General features: G+C 39.1%; 1 protein-coding gene across 3 annotated transcripts in view; it reads left to right on the top strand.

The window, feature by feature from the left end:
• LOC126878065 (semaphorin-2A) overlaps positions 1-16,153 on the top strand; it is a 557,194-nt gene that overhangs the window by 265,146 nt on the left and 275,895 nt on the right. For 2 of the 3 annotated variants that reach the window (XM_050640491.1, XM_050640490.1), the window contains exon 3: positions 11,272-11,398. In XM_050640491.1, coding sequence (XP_050496448.1) covers positions 11,290-11,398 — 109 coding nt within the window. In that variant the 5' untranslated portion in view covers positions 11,272-11,289. Of the gene's footprint in view, positions 1-11,219; positions 11,399-16,153 lie in introns of those variants that run through there. The other variant, XM_050640492.1, reaches the window with a different exon arrangement.

Genomic DNA, 16,153 nt, shown 5'->3' with positions numbered 1-16,153 from the left:
CAAAATAGATATTCTAGGATATTTTATAAATAGATATATACAAAGTAGAATTTTATTTATACGAATTCTACTTATTTGGACGAAATCTTAACATCCGACTAGATGAAGTCCTACAATCTGGATCTACTTATTACAACGTGAATACTTATTACATAAATGAAAAATCACAGGTAGTGGGGAGAATCGGTGAAACCCTGACAGGTTTATATAAAGTTCTACTTTATTACTTCGAAATGTACATAAATAAATAAATATAATATACTCTCAAAATTACATGCTTATACAAAAAAATATTATCCTATTTAATTGATAGAAATTTCTTTAATTAGTCATGGAATCTTCTCTAAAGCATCGAATCGTTTCGCGTTTTCTAATCGGGGAATTCTCGATAGCAAAACATGGAGTGACGCGTTTAAACAACTTCACGCCAGCCGGCGTGAATGACCAGAGCGTGCAGTAGTCGTAATTGGTCGGATGATAGAGTGGAAATTAACGATTGCAAGTTCGGGAGCGTTTTCAATAGCCGGAAAGTCTATTTCGTGTCCGTAGCAGCTGTTCAGAGACGTCTGACCGCGGATTAGTCTTTTCACGAACGAAGACTACGGACAGATGTTTCCAAACAAATGGCCACGAAACTTTCTATAATTGAAATTAATGATTTATCATCTCGTAAGCTTTTAATAGCGAAAATACGGCAACGAACCATTAAATCGGAAATGTTCATTATATAAATGGATTGTAAACTTTCGAACGACGTGGATAAATATGTCTTCTTTGTCTCTTCCGATGGTGTAGTGTCTCTCAATTTTCCTCGATTATAGAGCCGTTCGTGTCTATGTGACGGCCACATTTTTTAATCGTACATATACATTCACGTAGATTGTACGATAGTGTGATCGTGAACACTTGCATGAAACGTTTCAATTTGGCGAAAGATTAACTTCATTTTAAAGGTTAATCCACCGATTAACTTGATTTTTGCAATTCCTCGTTCTATGTCAGATTTATATCTTCGTCGCATTTCGTTATCAACGATTTAAGTTCGTAAAAAAAAAAATAGTTTCGTACTAGTGTTTTTCCGTGCATAATCTATTACGAAATTCGTCCTGCTGTATTTCCAAGATAAAATTGTACAGTGATGCGATATAAATAAAAAAGGTTAAATATTTGATGGTTAAAACGACAATTGCTGTGAGAATGATACGTAAAATCGCAATAACAATTACTATTGCTATTAACTGTGCAGTATTACTAAAACGTTGGAACAAAGTTGAGAATAGTACATTTCTCATAATGTATATGTACTATTCCTGATTCCATGCAAACACAAAATTTCGAAACTATTTCGATTATAGAACGCAATTCGTTTCGTTTAATTATCGGTTACGCATTTACATTATCGTTGATCGTTAAAATTAAGTTCTCTAGTACCATTACTCAGTGGAACACACGTACATGTACATGCATGTGCAGAAAATCACAGATACACAAGAAACCACGGTTGTTTCCCAAAAATAACCACGGCCGATCGATCCTACCAAATCTAATTCCTTCGTTCGCTTCACACTTCCCATAAAATTCACTCCATCCCTTCGATTCACACGGCTGGAGTGTGAACTAGCCGAAACTCGAGCCCCCGAGCTCTCGTCGAAGACGAGAACGCTTGCCACATTGGATCGTCATAAAATCGCGTCACCAAACCGGTGAACGCAATCTACCAAGTAACTAACTCGGTTACCAAGCACTTGTACACCACCCGACGTCGTCGTCGTCTCTCTCTCTCTCTCTCTCTCTCACTCTCACTCTCTCTATTTCTCTCTCTCTCTCTCACTCTCACTCTCTCGTGCTTCACGACATGCGGTCGCGACGTCTTCGTCCCTCTCTCGAGCTTCAACCCTTTCCTCTCTCGAGGACCGCTCTCTTTGCAACGCTGCTGGCGGCGCGTGTACCTGCCCATTATGGCTAAAAGCGTAGCACACTCGATTATCACGTCGTCGCGCGTGGCTGAAAACTGAAAATGCCGTGGGCCTTTGACAGTGTAAGAGCCCCTTCGTACCGGCGATAAGGCATTAGCCACGCCGTGAAAATTCTGCTAACAGCCTTACCGCGAACTTGCCGATGCAGTCCCGTCGTCGCCACAGGTCCTGATCGATCCCACCCATTTTCGGCATACCAGCTAACGACTATTTCCAACCGTAGACAGAAATATGAACTACGATGAGGTTTTCATCCAGTTCTGGAATGTATATGATTCGATATCGAGTACGGATCATTTTGTATACTTTTTCGATTTGATATAACTCGTCGAGATAAATGATGATCGTTACGATAATTCGCTGATAGAAAGATACAATAGTATGCGTACGTGTTGAAGAATTGGGGTAGTGACCAGTTAATTCTGTATTTTATATCTTCGATATATTTGAGATTATATGTTAGTTATTTTAAGGGAGCTTGTATGTTTATTCTTGCGATCGGATTAGAGGAATATTTTTTTATGTAGTTTAAAGTACATCGATAATCAGATACGAATTCGAATCTGTACAATAATTCTATTTTGTACTTATTTTCTCTATTGGATCCTGCTTGTACGACATTTCTTATTTTCAATGAAACTTTATTTAACATAAATTATAAATTTCATACTGCACGCATGCTTTGGGCGCATTATTATACAATATAAAACTTTCTTCCTGTGGCATAATACACATAAAGAGCCAATCGAACGTATCGGAAATTCTAGTTGAAAAATACTAAAGAAGAAATGTTTTGACACCGATGAAAATCTGCGTACACATTTAGAAGTCTGAAATTAAAATTTATATCGCCTTCGTCTTATTGTATTTATGAGTTAGAAAAGATCGTTCATGGCAGCAGAGCTCAGCGAGAATTTGCATTTGAACGCGTCAGCGAAATTCTTAAGGCGGCATATACTTACCTGCCGAACGGTAGGTTAAGAAAGGAACCCTCGTTCTACGGAGGTTCAACCACACCCTCGAATCATTATTAGGAAAGCTACACCGTTGTGATTTCAGGGAAAGACGACCCTTCGTTTTCGAGGCACGAGAACAGGAACGTCGTTTAACGACGTCATGTGCTTCAAAATCCTTACAACAAAGTTTTTGTTTGCACGAAATCCGAGACCTTTCCCGGGTATCCTTACGGAGCTCGTAAGGAATCCCTTGTAAAGGGACTCGATAATGACGAGACACAGTGCTCCAGAGATAAAATCTTGCCATTGTATCAAAACTCTGTAGCGTTCCTTTTTTCGAACATCTTAATTGTCTTCATCCACGATTGTACAATAATACTTTTAAGGGAAAAACGAGTGGCATAACATCTTACTTGTAAAATGTGGAAATATTCCCTTTTTATTGTAATATTCTCCTGTTCCCTGATTTGGTAAAATGTTGATAGGCCAAGTTTTTTACTTGCGTTTTTTGTTTATTATAGATGGTTTCGTATATGATTAACTGTAATGCAGGTTATAGTTATTAGTAACGAATTCACGATATTAATAGCGATGTATGTAGAATAGTCTTCAGGAATCTTGCATTAAGCTAATAAACCTCAACCAGGCTGCAGATAAATAGTTTATGTCAACATAAATGTACTTCATCCTTTGCGGTGTACTCGTGTATATATCTTCACTGACGCTTATACATCATGCTAACAGTTAATTAAGCGAAGCAGAAACGCGAATAGCGATTAAATGTAGAAACCTAGCAAACAAATCCTATTTGAATTATATTTTCTTCTGAAACAAATTCTTATAATCGAATTTCGAACAAAAAATATTCACAACTATAAATTATCATAAAATTCCAGATTTCCATCGAAAAATTAAAAGGTAGAAAAGTGAATTCCAATGAAACGCCTGTTCGAAATGCTCTTTTCCTTCGATACACAGGAAAATTGTAGCAGGACAGCAAATTCTCTGTCCCCACGGAGATGCTTTTCCACTTTGCTTTTTATGCACCTGTCACCTCACACCCCATGAAAGTCCCTGTACATCGAGCGTAACCGCACAGCTTTCAGAAACTTCAAAGACTCACTCAACCGTCAGTCTTATCCTTTTACGTTCTTTTCAACATGCGCGCGTACTACATTTTACCTGTACATATATGCATCAACGTAGCCGCTGTAACCGCAAGCCGTCCAACATACTGATTACAATCCACCGGTAGCTGGAAGGAACGTCTTACTCGACAATCGGCTACCGGAGAATTGCACAAAGGACGAAATCGCTTGTGGAGACGTTGATTTCTGACGCTCTCTCGACCCGTCACTTGATGCAATTGCGCTAACGAGACGGCACCGCCTCGTGAAAAACAGAGTTGCGAAACAATTTGGATCGAGGTTAATAAATCGTGACGCCTTCTTCATGGAATAGCGTATAATTGGGAAACATATGGGAGGCGAATTTTGAGACTTTTTTTAAACGATTCATAAGCAAATAAATAATTCTTCTAATTTTTGTAATAATTAAATGCCTTCATACAACGTTCTTTTATTCTTTATCATTTTGAGTATCAGCTCTTAATTTTAAGTTACAGCTGATTTAAAGTGAAATTTATGTCAATTGTTTTAGCAGAAATTTTCTCAGTAAAACAGATTACTAGGAGAATATTGTTACGTATTATGAAGGTTCATTTGTCGGAATATAATTAATGCTAATTCTGCTTGCAAAATCTCATTGAAACATATTTTTTGCTCTGATTAATTCTTCGAGTATCCCTAGCAAAACTTCAACGTGACTGAAACACCACTTTTAAAATAGTTTCTTTGATAAAACAGTAATTAACTCCTTCCTTGGAGCCGTACGGATCTTCATTAGCCGCTAAAAGGATAGTCTTGGAATAAATAGTTTTTGCAAGTAATATTTAATCGGCTGGCGAAGATGCAGAGCATTAAACGTGGCCGAGAAAACGACGACGATGAATCTCGTTTGGTAGTCTCAGACACGAATCCTGCAGGACCCTTGGTCGTCTAGAATCGAGATTATAAATATTGATCCTGAGCGTCCTTCAACTTTGAGTGCACTCGAGGAGTCCCTCTTGTCCCGCATTTCTATACCCGGCCGTACAGTCGAGGGGGATTCTTCGTGGCGAAATTGAAATCCGAGAGGTTCCTCCTGCTCGTTCCGCCAGAAAGAGAGTCAAAGTCGCTCGGGCAAATTAAAATTGTAGGGCACGGCCGTGGACAACTGGCCTTTGATGGCCGCGCCAACGGTCACGGATCATCTAGTCTGCGGAATAAGGAAGAATCGCCGTTGCCAGGCAAGGCATTTCTTTATGGGGGTTGCGTCGGGATGCGTTGAAGCCTGGAAAAGGGACGTCAGCCTCCTTCGAGCTGTGGACCTTCAAATCCGCGGAAATTGGACGCTTTATAAATGGATCGGGGGTGGGGATTAAATAAAATCGCAGTTTGTTGTTATAACACTATATTTGCTTGGGTAAGATAAAGTATATCTATGTATTTTAGATTTGAAAATAAACTAAGATAAGGTCAGGGAACCTATAATTATCAACGTAAAAAATTGTCTTGGTAATTTTAAACGTAGGGAGAGATTATTTAATAGTTCAAGAACTTCGTTAATTATTTAACGATTTAAGAAATAATAGCATTGCTAGTCTTACGATGTGCGCAGAGAATAACTGATCTCATGAAACACTTTGATTCCTACATCGCTTGTGGAACGAATCTCAGCGCATCTTACGATTATAAGTATCATAAAAACATAGAACTCTACGCAATAAAAAGGTAGAAATCTGATTTTGTTTATTAATAATAACTATGATTGAACAATAAGTGTCCGAATTTTTTCTCTTTGATTTTATAACCAGCAAATATTTTATACTAGCAGCAACGTTAATTTAAAGTTATCTTTTATCCACCATTATCCTTTAATAAAGTTCATATCCTTGAGAAGAAAGGACAAACTTTACTCAGACTTAAAAAATAAAGGAAATTCTTGATAAGGGACAAGAGAATGGAGAGAATAGAGGGTCAGTAGCCTAAGCTGGGTTGAAGGACGCAGACTTCAGAAGATCAGTGACTGGCGTTAGGCTATCCGTCCCTTCGTCTCGTTTTGCCCTCTAAATCGGTTTAATCGAGCTCTCGTTAACTTCGTTATCGCTAATGCCCGTTGCAATGTAGCTAAGTGGCTGTTGCTGCCTCGAGCTGCACTGCCCTCCAGGCTCATATCCTTTGGCAATTACTTTACTACCGCCAAAGTCCTGATTCGATTAATCAATTAACGTAAGTTCATTCCGAGAGTGATACGCTTTCGGTTTAAACAGTCTGGCCGATATATCGTTTCGAAAATATCGTAGTTTTACATTTTGGTAAGACAAGAACTACGAAGATTTATGGGAACAAAATTTTAAAGATCTTATCACTGTTCACGAGAGTTGGAATTTGATGAAATCGAATGAAAATTATAATTGTAGTTTATTTTTGTATAATTCATTTGAGAAAATATAATACGTATAACATTAATGAATACAGTGTTGTGAGTATGTAAATATTTATAGTGTGAAACTCAACATCTGAGATACTGATTAAATGAAGAGGAATCAGTCAGAACAGTCGGAGTGGAAAATATTCGACACTGTATAAAATTACATAGCGATATTACATTATAATATTGTAATTATAAGACCATGAGTGATATATAAAAATAGTATATTTGGTATGACACATAATAAAAAGCCATTACTATAAAAATAATTAAGCAAAGAATATAATAACATATATGAATGTGTGTGTATTCTAAAGGGAATACTACAAGTTCTCCAATTTGCTTGCTGGATTACGTAAATACTGTTAATTCTCATTCGACTAGAGCTTAATCGTAAATAACGTATAATACCATGGAAAATCACCTTATTTGTATTTCGTAGCTATGAGAACCCTGCGAAAGTCAGAATTCTAAGGATGACCGTCCTAGAAATTCCGAAACGATGCTAAGTTGAATCGATCGTATGAATCGTTTTAGTACGCTGAGTCTGCATCAGGCCTTCAAAGTGCAATCGAGTTCGCCGATTTCGAGAGAGCGTGAAACGTTACTCTACTATTCAGAGATGCTATAGGTGTTCTCTTCATTTTCATCACTCTGTCCCTATCGTTCGTCTGTTCACCACTCATCCTCTTCTCTTGCCGCATGCAATTACTCTGATTTCACCTTCAGAAACGAGTAATTACCATCTCCGGGCTAGTTATAATTAATAATAATGAATTCGACATATATTCCTCACTTTCTGTCCTTTTCCTAATTTCTGCGTTCGTTAGTCGTTGTCTTTGTCCACTTCATCTTAAAGTCGTAAAAGATTTGGGTGAAAGGCACTTTTAATAACTACGTACAGAACGTAGAAAGTAGCAAGAGAGATGCTTTCAAATTTAATAAAAAATCTTATATTACAGATAAAATCACATTTTTTGTGTTTGATAGAAAAGCAATTTCAAAATTCGAAATCTATCAAGTTCTTGCTTTTTTCAATTACTTCATATCGAGACATTTCTTCTTAGTTAGCAAAATGACATGAAAGTAACAAAAATAACCGAAAATTAACAAAAATGGAATTACGATATTTTTTCTGTGCGGTCTTCATAATTCATAAATCATACTTTACATATAATTATAATTCATAAATTATAATTTAAGTCTAATAGATAATATTATTTGCATAATACGGAACTATATTTATCCAAAGAAAAGATGAAAAATTCGCGAGACGTGTTAGAACGCAGCGACGCGTCGTTAAGTGACGCATTGAGTTCACTTTCAGTCTCATTCCGAGCGCGAATTTTGTTGCCAGACGCTTCTTAGGCCATGCGTCGACTAGAGGTGTATTTTCAAGTTGAGGTAAACGCCACTGCCAGAAAAGTACATTTCTGATTCCCGTGAATCAAACCTGATGAGCTACTAGAAATGAGCTATATTGTTGCGCGAAGTTTGTGCCCGTAATTTTGTCATACTTGTAGCTTCGAACAGGCAGGTACTGATAAAACAACGTATTGTCGAGAAATTTTGAACGAACGACAAACTCCATAAATTCAAATATTTCCAACAATTTTTCTGCTTAAAAATAGAAGCGGCTGCTGTAGCAGTTAAAATAGAGCTAGTAAAATAAACTAAAATACAGAAAACTAAAGCATTGTAGCGTTCGTCAAATTGTTACAGCGTTTTCAACGCTACATTGCACTCTGCCGAAAATGTGTAGGTACAGGTTCAAAGTGTTCGAACATTCATCGAACTATCACATTTTATTAATACTGTAACGTGATACAGTTAGGCATTTGTATTAATAAAATTTAAAACCAATATGAAAATGTACATATATGAAAGTCATAAGACATTTACTGCAAACATATATTTACTAAAGAATTAATACAGAGGATGAATAGACATCATAAACATATAAGTAGTAAGAATAGTCCAACCGTATATCGAGGCTCATTGACTATTTAAATACTTTCATAATCTCTACAAATACTTTACTTGTACTAACTATTTTGTACATTCGGTGTACATTTTCCTTTCAAACTTTACCGATATAATTATGAAAGTCGTGTGTCGTTACAATTCCAGTAAAATTTCAAAATACTTCCAGCGGCACTCGACAAGCAAATACCACCACTCGACACTAACTAGTGTCGGACGACGGTAGCGCAGTGGTTAGCGCCTTAGATCACGAACGTTCCGGACCCGGGTTCGAATCCCGGCGATCGAAGTTCGATTTTTCTTCTACGCACAGGAACAGCAGGAAATCAGCAGTACCCCAGCAGAGCGACATCTTACAGCCTGCACCTCAAATTGGTGACCCCGACGTGATCGACAGCGAAAAGAAGAGACGTGACAGTAATAGCGCTACCCGAGAGTTCCATCACCGCGAATCTAAGCTTGTGGCCAATCTGGACCCTACTACTTACTACCGCTACGACAAACACGGAGCGAACCTCTTCCATCTTCGGCAAACTTCGACACCTCACCTCCGATCGACGCACAAAGCAGGTGACGGGATACGAGACGATGACCAAGCCCCAGGAGTGAGATATGTGGCCATTGCCATGTGACGAAGTTTTTTCATGGGCATTACCACCAGCACATCATACTAAAAAAAAATGGAACAGAGGCCTACGACCGTATGCGGACGCCCCCCGCACTGTACTGACAGGTTCCATCGCGCACATCGGAAGACTTCGCGCAACATCTGTAAACATCTGTTTGACAACAGACGGTTGACGCTTTATCCCGCATCGAAAGACAAATCCGCAGATACTTAACTCTTTCACAAATGCACACGAAAACAACGAACGAAATCATACAACACAAAAAAGAAACGTTTATCACTGGTAGGGGCGGGGTACTGGGTACACTCAATAATAACAAATACGCCACCACTCGACACTAACTAGTGTCGGATGGACGGGCAGCACAGTGGTTAGCGCCTTGGTTACGAACGTTCGAAACCCGAGTTCAAATTGCGGCGACTGCAGTTCGACTTTTGTTCTACGCATCAAAAATGGAAGAAAATCAACAATCAGTGACATCTTACAGTCAGCAACCAGAATTATCACGGACAATACTTTTTTACACCTCACATACTTCCACGAGCTACTCTATATTTCATTAAATTAATATCCTTCCGATTTGAAAAGCTTCACCAAAAGCCCTCTATCGAAAACGAGAAAGGAGAAAACCACTGGTAACATATAAATATCCTTCGCTGCGTTCGACGAGTACGAATAATCCCCGTTGGCAGAAGGCAGCCTTTAGGTGAGAAAGTTTTGATTTACGATAGCAGGTTCGTCCGATACCAAAGGTCAGGACCAGGAACGGTGCAACGGGAGAAGTTTACCGGCGACCGAGAACGCTCTATTAGTATCAACCATTCGTTACTTTCTTTCCTAGTTCGCGCAACTATGCAAGAACGACGAAGAAACATCCGCGAGTTGGTTAGTAAGAAAGAGCCGGATCCCCAAAGGATATCCGTTCGTGGTTCAAGACACTCGGCTTGCTTTCTCGTCATGGAAAACTGGTTATTGATACTGCACTAGGAACTTGTTTGGAGAAGGGAGAGGAGAAAAAGTTTGCGCGCCGGTGTCGGAGCATCCCTTCCGGTGCTGGGTGCTAGCCATTGATAAAAACATATTTGCCCGGGACCAAGCGATGTTAACAACCTCGCGCTCGTATCGTTTGTCATTATTGCCGTTACGTGGCGGGGGACTCGATCAACTGGCGAACGAGTACGAAAAGTTTCGCGTCTAAGGAAAGTTTAACGCTGTCACGGACCGTGGAACCGATGAATCGTGATTTTCTCGATAGTGTCTTAACTGGCTCGAGTCCGAGTGTCGAGGAAAATCTTGGCCGATTGCCGACCTTTGATCTCTCCTTCCTACTGACTACGTAGTCAGAATTTTATTAGGGAAAAATGCAGGGGACCGAGACAATCAGCTACAGTGTTTTCTTAATTTTTCATTTATTTTATTCTTTCGTAAATTGTGCTGCACTTAAGATGATTGTTTTAAGTTTCTATACAAAGTCAAGTGGAACAAACGAGTCTGTATGAATTTATTTTCGTCGATGATTTATTAAAAAATTATAATATATAAGAGATAAGATTTCATTAAGGAGAATGAATTGATATTGTACTTGTAGTATGCTCATCGAACGAATGCCTTGAATGTTTGCTGTTAATTATTACCGATAAGTAATTACACAGAGTTAAAAAACAGAGAAACATCGTGCAATTTCGCTTAACGACAACGATGTTTTCATTCCTTACGAAGCAATAGGAAATTAGGTTTAGACAGAAATGAGAAAATAATACGGCGAACCGATTAGTGAGGTTACGTAACAAAGCTTTACCTTTGACAGATGGTAACGTTTAGTAGTAGTGCACGACGGGTTTGGATGTAGAAATCGATAGTTGTACGGGAACTTGTGTAAATAGAGATTAACGGGAAGCTTTTGTTTGTAGCAAATATTATGGGTGTTGCCATAACATCAATCGTCCGATGCTAAGACCGATGTTTGAATATTGTTGATTATTGAACTTGATCGCTTCCGTCATCACACACATAGTCGAAAATCTCTGAATAATTTTATACAAATAGTGATCGAAACTATTACTCAAATTTTAGATTCAACTAAAATTTACAAATATTATGAGACTTTTTTACATAGATATGTCTATGTACTATTTACAAATGTGTTTCGAGGATCAGACTTCATCTAGTATATAGAAAAATCCAATTCTGTTGCAGTGTTTGAGTGTTAGCGCGATGGATACGTCAAGGAATCGAACGTGGCTGAGAAGAATGGCTAGTCTGCTCTGGCTTGTCTTCCTATTTGTCGGAGTTTCGGCTGGAACTCTAGAGAAACTGCACGAAGGTGAGTTGGTAGCATTATGTCAGCCAAATTCTTCTTACTATATAAACAGACGCGTATTGAATAAATATTTTCAATCTGTTCCACCTAACTGATCGATTTTTTCAAAATAGCTGATATTATCGAAGTTAATAATTATACGGGATCGTGTCGCACAATAGGCGCAAAGCCATTATCCCAGCCTTGTCTGTGAAAGTGAAAAATATAGACCGAAAAGTCATTATCATTCCTGTCCCTGACGCGTACCTTTGCACGGCGTCACCGACAGCGTTCGAGTGACGATGATAAATTTCTGTTTAATGTATTGAACACCCCGTGAGATTTATTACGTCTACAATAGCAGGAAATCGGTCTTTATCGATAGCATCGCTTCACGACCCAACAACGTTGCCAACATTCCTGAAATTCCTTCCAAACGCACTCACGAAGATTCTTAAACATCTTCGCCGCGCTATATTCAAAACGTGAATACGCACACTATGCACAGAAACGTTTAAACGGTCTTCAAAGGATAAGAAAAAACGTCGAAAATGTATTTACAGCTCACCAAACGAGCAGAGATAATCGTAAAAGAAACGACGCTGTGGCTACTTTAAACCGCGGTATGACCACTGATATCTTTCGACCGCTTTCGTTCCTTTAGGCTACGATCTGGTTATCCTGATTTCGTACCGCGCCGTCAACGAGATACGGGAAAGCGTTAACGATCGCGGGGCAGCGCGTGCGGAGAGCACCATATGATTTAACCATAAATTCGATCTGCATAACAAGGCGACCCCTCATGAATAAAGTCATTCGTATTTCGATATTAATCATGCCTCGCCACGCCATCCGGAACAACGAGTTTAGAGGTCTGCCCTCCCTTTCATCACCCGCCTCTGTTTTCCTTCTCCGCTCTCGCGTTTCACGTGAAACGCGCCTCTGTCAGAGGCCGACGCGTCTCTTTCGCGCCGTCTGCGCGCTTCGTACCATCGCTATCGAAAATTTCAGTCTCTGCTCGCCTGTTCGTCACGTTCAAATGCGTAAGTGTTATTCGCCGACTGAACCGATCGTTCGTTTATCATTAATGACGCTACATGCTATTCATTTTCACGGAAGCTGAGAATTTTGTTAATGGTATTTATAGTGGAAGCGTAGTGAAGTGGATTTGCGTTGTAACGTTTCGTTAAATAGTCAAAAGAACCCTCAGGGTGGAATATTATACGTTTCCCTCTTTGAACCATATACATACATAGATACATATGTATATCGTAGAAATTAGGTTAGAATGGGTCACTATTAAGTAAAATATATTGGGATATTAACTGTAAGTAAAAGATTTGGCTGATATGAACAAAAGGTATATTTGAGGAAGATGCGAGGTTCCTGATGTTAGAATTAATAAGATGTGTTACGATCATTTAGATATTTTCACTAATAACGGTAAAAAAGATCGAAGCTAATTTACTATATTGTCTAATCTTAATTGAAACTGTACATTTATGACGAAGACTCATGTAAGATTAGGCTGTAACCTATTAAAACGTTAGAGCATTACTAGGAACATTCTGCTTCTCTAATTATCTTATCTCCCTCCGACACCGATAATTTCATTCTAACTAACCTTACCCAACCGAATCGAAAAATCCCTCCCAACTATCTCCGATTCTCAACTTAACCCGTACTAAACTCACAAACCAAGAACCGCCCACGTACATACGTTCACCTGATTACACGAACGTACCTATAGCTGAAGATACATATTTCCACAACTAGGATTCAAGGAAACCAGAGCAAAGTAATTTCTGATAGCGGTTAGAAGCGGAAAGGATAAATGTATCGGGTGTACCGAACGTAATTAGAAACATTCGAGGAAATGGATTGTGGGATAGGAATGCGGGTTTTCGTTGCTCGACCAATGGACGCGACAAGCGAAACGGTTTTATCGAGTTTTCCAGAGAATTATCTATCGCGACCACGGTAGATAAAGTATCTACGTCTTCCGGCCGATAGGTCCTCCACTATTCCCATCTCTCTTTTCCTTCCTGTCTCTTTGCTCCTCTTCTCTGCCTGAGTACGCCTTCCCCTTCTCCCTCCTTTCTGTGAAAGCCAGCAAGCTCCGTTGCAACTTCCGACTGAATAAGCATCACCTCACTTCCGTTTCCGACGATGTAGCCTTTGACGTAATACGTGCGCCGTTTTCTGTGTCCCATTGCCTATCCCATTTCGTCGACCTCTCGTTCTCTTTCTCAGTTACCAGTCTGCGTATCTACTTCCTCTTTGATACTTCCCTTTCTCTTCCGGCCTTCCCTCTCCCCTTTCTATATTTCTTTATGGATCCACGAACTATTCTTTGCGGTGTTACCATTATTGCTGCATCTTCGTCCGTGTCTTCGGCTTCTTGTTTTAATACCACTCATCGAACTTTTCAGCCACGTTGTTTCTTTTAAGCGATCTCCCTTTGACATTGCTTTTTACGCGATCACGCAAAACGGGTCACTTAACGCTTTGTCGATTGTTAGAAGTACTTTGCTGGTCGTTTTGATATGAAAGTTTCTCGAGTTTTTTAATATTTATCGTTTTCAGCGATCTATCTTTTGCGTTTCGGTACTCCAGTTTCTTTACGCGGAATCTTAACTGCGAAATTAACGACTGACTGTTGCCGAGCTTGTGTTATTGCATTTACTCTTGAAGCACGTAACAGAGTCAATTTGTTTGAGATGTTCAAAGAGAAATCTACTTTTTCTTTGTTAATGGAAATATATTGGTTTCGAAATTTTTTACAATACAAAAAAAAGAGAATCAAACGAACGTTTAGATGTAATTGAATCCTTTGATGTAATTTTGTCATTAACGTAGAATACATTACGGGTGATATGCTTCGTTTTAACGTAACAAAAACTATTGAACGTTAACATGCGTTGCTTCCAGCAATATTTCCATCTACTCGAATACCTTTTTTGTATTGCTATATAGTGAGATAAGTTTGTACGAGATGAGATGCTAATGGTTCCCTGAATTGAATTATAAACGGCAAATAAAGACAGAGTACCTGTTAAAATCTCGTTCCGTCTATTTACCGTCAGAAGAGGCACATTAGAACCATCAAAATTTGTACATCGCTGAACGTTAATTTTCTACCGCCGGAAGGTTAATTCAATTCCACACAAAATACCAACGCGTTTTCAATCCGTGGTTCGAAAACTAGAGTTTCACGTGTCAGAAAGAAACCTCGGTTACGTTTCTCGTAGAATACAAATGCGACGTTCTTATTTTCTACTCCATCAAAGACAAACTATCCGACGGAAGTCCTGTGTCGTAGCGTTATTAAATCTTTCCACGACTAAAAATTGAATCCACCTTTTGTTTTCGATATCCGTCGCGAACTCATGCACAGTTTTTCGTGATATAAAACTTAAAATGGATTATTCCGTTTGCTAGAACTTAGACAACGTGACATCAAACGAAGCTAATGATCGCTTGAATTGCTGTTTAAAAGATTAAGATTAAACACTCTTGATTTCACGGTTAACAACGTTGATATGCGGTCACGGTGGTCCTGTTAACAGATTGGTTGCTGGATGAATTTCATATCTGTGTATTGCACATAGCGTTGGTGTATTGTCGTTTCTTTCAGTACAATAAATTGTTATACTCCGATATAACATCTTATCAGACAGAAATGTTTAGTAATTTTCAGAAGGTTATACTATATGTTATACATACTCTGGTAGTCATGAAATTATATGTTGGTTGTATTATATATTGATTAACAATACAAAATAAAAATTCCTAGAATTTTATAGATCTCCTAGAAATAGATTTTATAGATAAATGTCCCATAGTGCATTTCAGATTTCCAATTATTATTATAGTATTAACAGCATTATAAAGTTTACGAAGATCGAAACATTTCAATTAATTCTGACATAATTGGTTATCGGTGGACCACATGGCGTCATTGTCAAGTTTAACGCCAATCATTGGTAAATCCGCAACGTTCGTGTCAAAGATTCTACGAACGTCCCTCTATCGTGTAATGTCAGAAACATACAGAGGAGATATACATAGATATTAGCTGCATTATAAATGAGAAATGATAACAATAATGTGGACTAACAAGATAACAGCGATGCATCAAACGAGCTTAATCTCTTTCTATCGCGATTCTGATAACGTTGCTCATTTTTTTATCGAAGCTAGACACGCATCTGGTCGCAGCTTTATTTCTTCTCGGAACGTGTTCCACGCGTTCGCCGATCCCGCTTCCGGTTTCCGCTAGACTTCCGGCTCGACGGCATCCGTGAAAAATTGCGTTTCGTCCGCTATTGCCTGACCGGTGAAGCGTTACGCCGACTGATGACGCAAGCCACGATGAAATCTCTTCTCTTACCGGCTCATGGTTCCATTTCCCCTCTTGCTCAGGAGCAACCTTTCGTCCTTTTGTTTTCGTATCCGATGAACACATGATCCCGGTTTCCGGTATCCTCGACGGGCCACGTTCTCCTCTTAGTCTTTGCATCCGACTTTTTTGAATTCGTCCTCCGCGTTGTATCAGAAGATGGTGTGTCCCCACTCTGCGCGGAAATGTCGACATCCATCATCCGAGGAAACCGAATCTCAGCACTTGCTATCCTCTCCTCTGCCACCGTTCTGAACGATCCTGGCGACTGTGTTGGCAATGGTTGTGAGACAGTGGTGAACGATCTACCAGATGGGAGATAATTTTAATGACAAGCTTTAAGCGGAACTACGAAAAGAAAAGTACCGTTGAAACTA

Source organism: Bombus huntii, chromosome 2, assembly GCF_024542735.1.
Source record: "Bombus huntii isolate Logan2020A chromosome 2, iyBomHunt1.1, whole genome shotgun sequence".
In the NCBI taxonomy this organism is placed as follows: domain Eukaryota; kingdom Metazoa; phylum Arthropoda; class Insecta; order Hymenoptera; family Apidae; genus Bombus; species Bombus huntii.
This window is presented reverse-complemented; position numbering and strand designations above follow the sequence as displayed.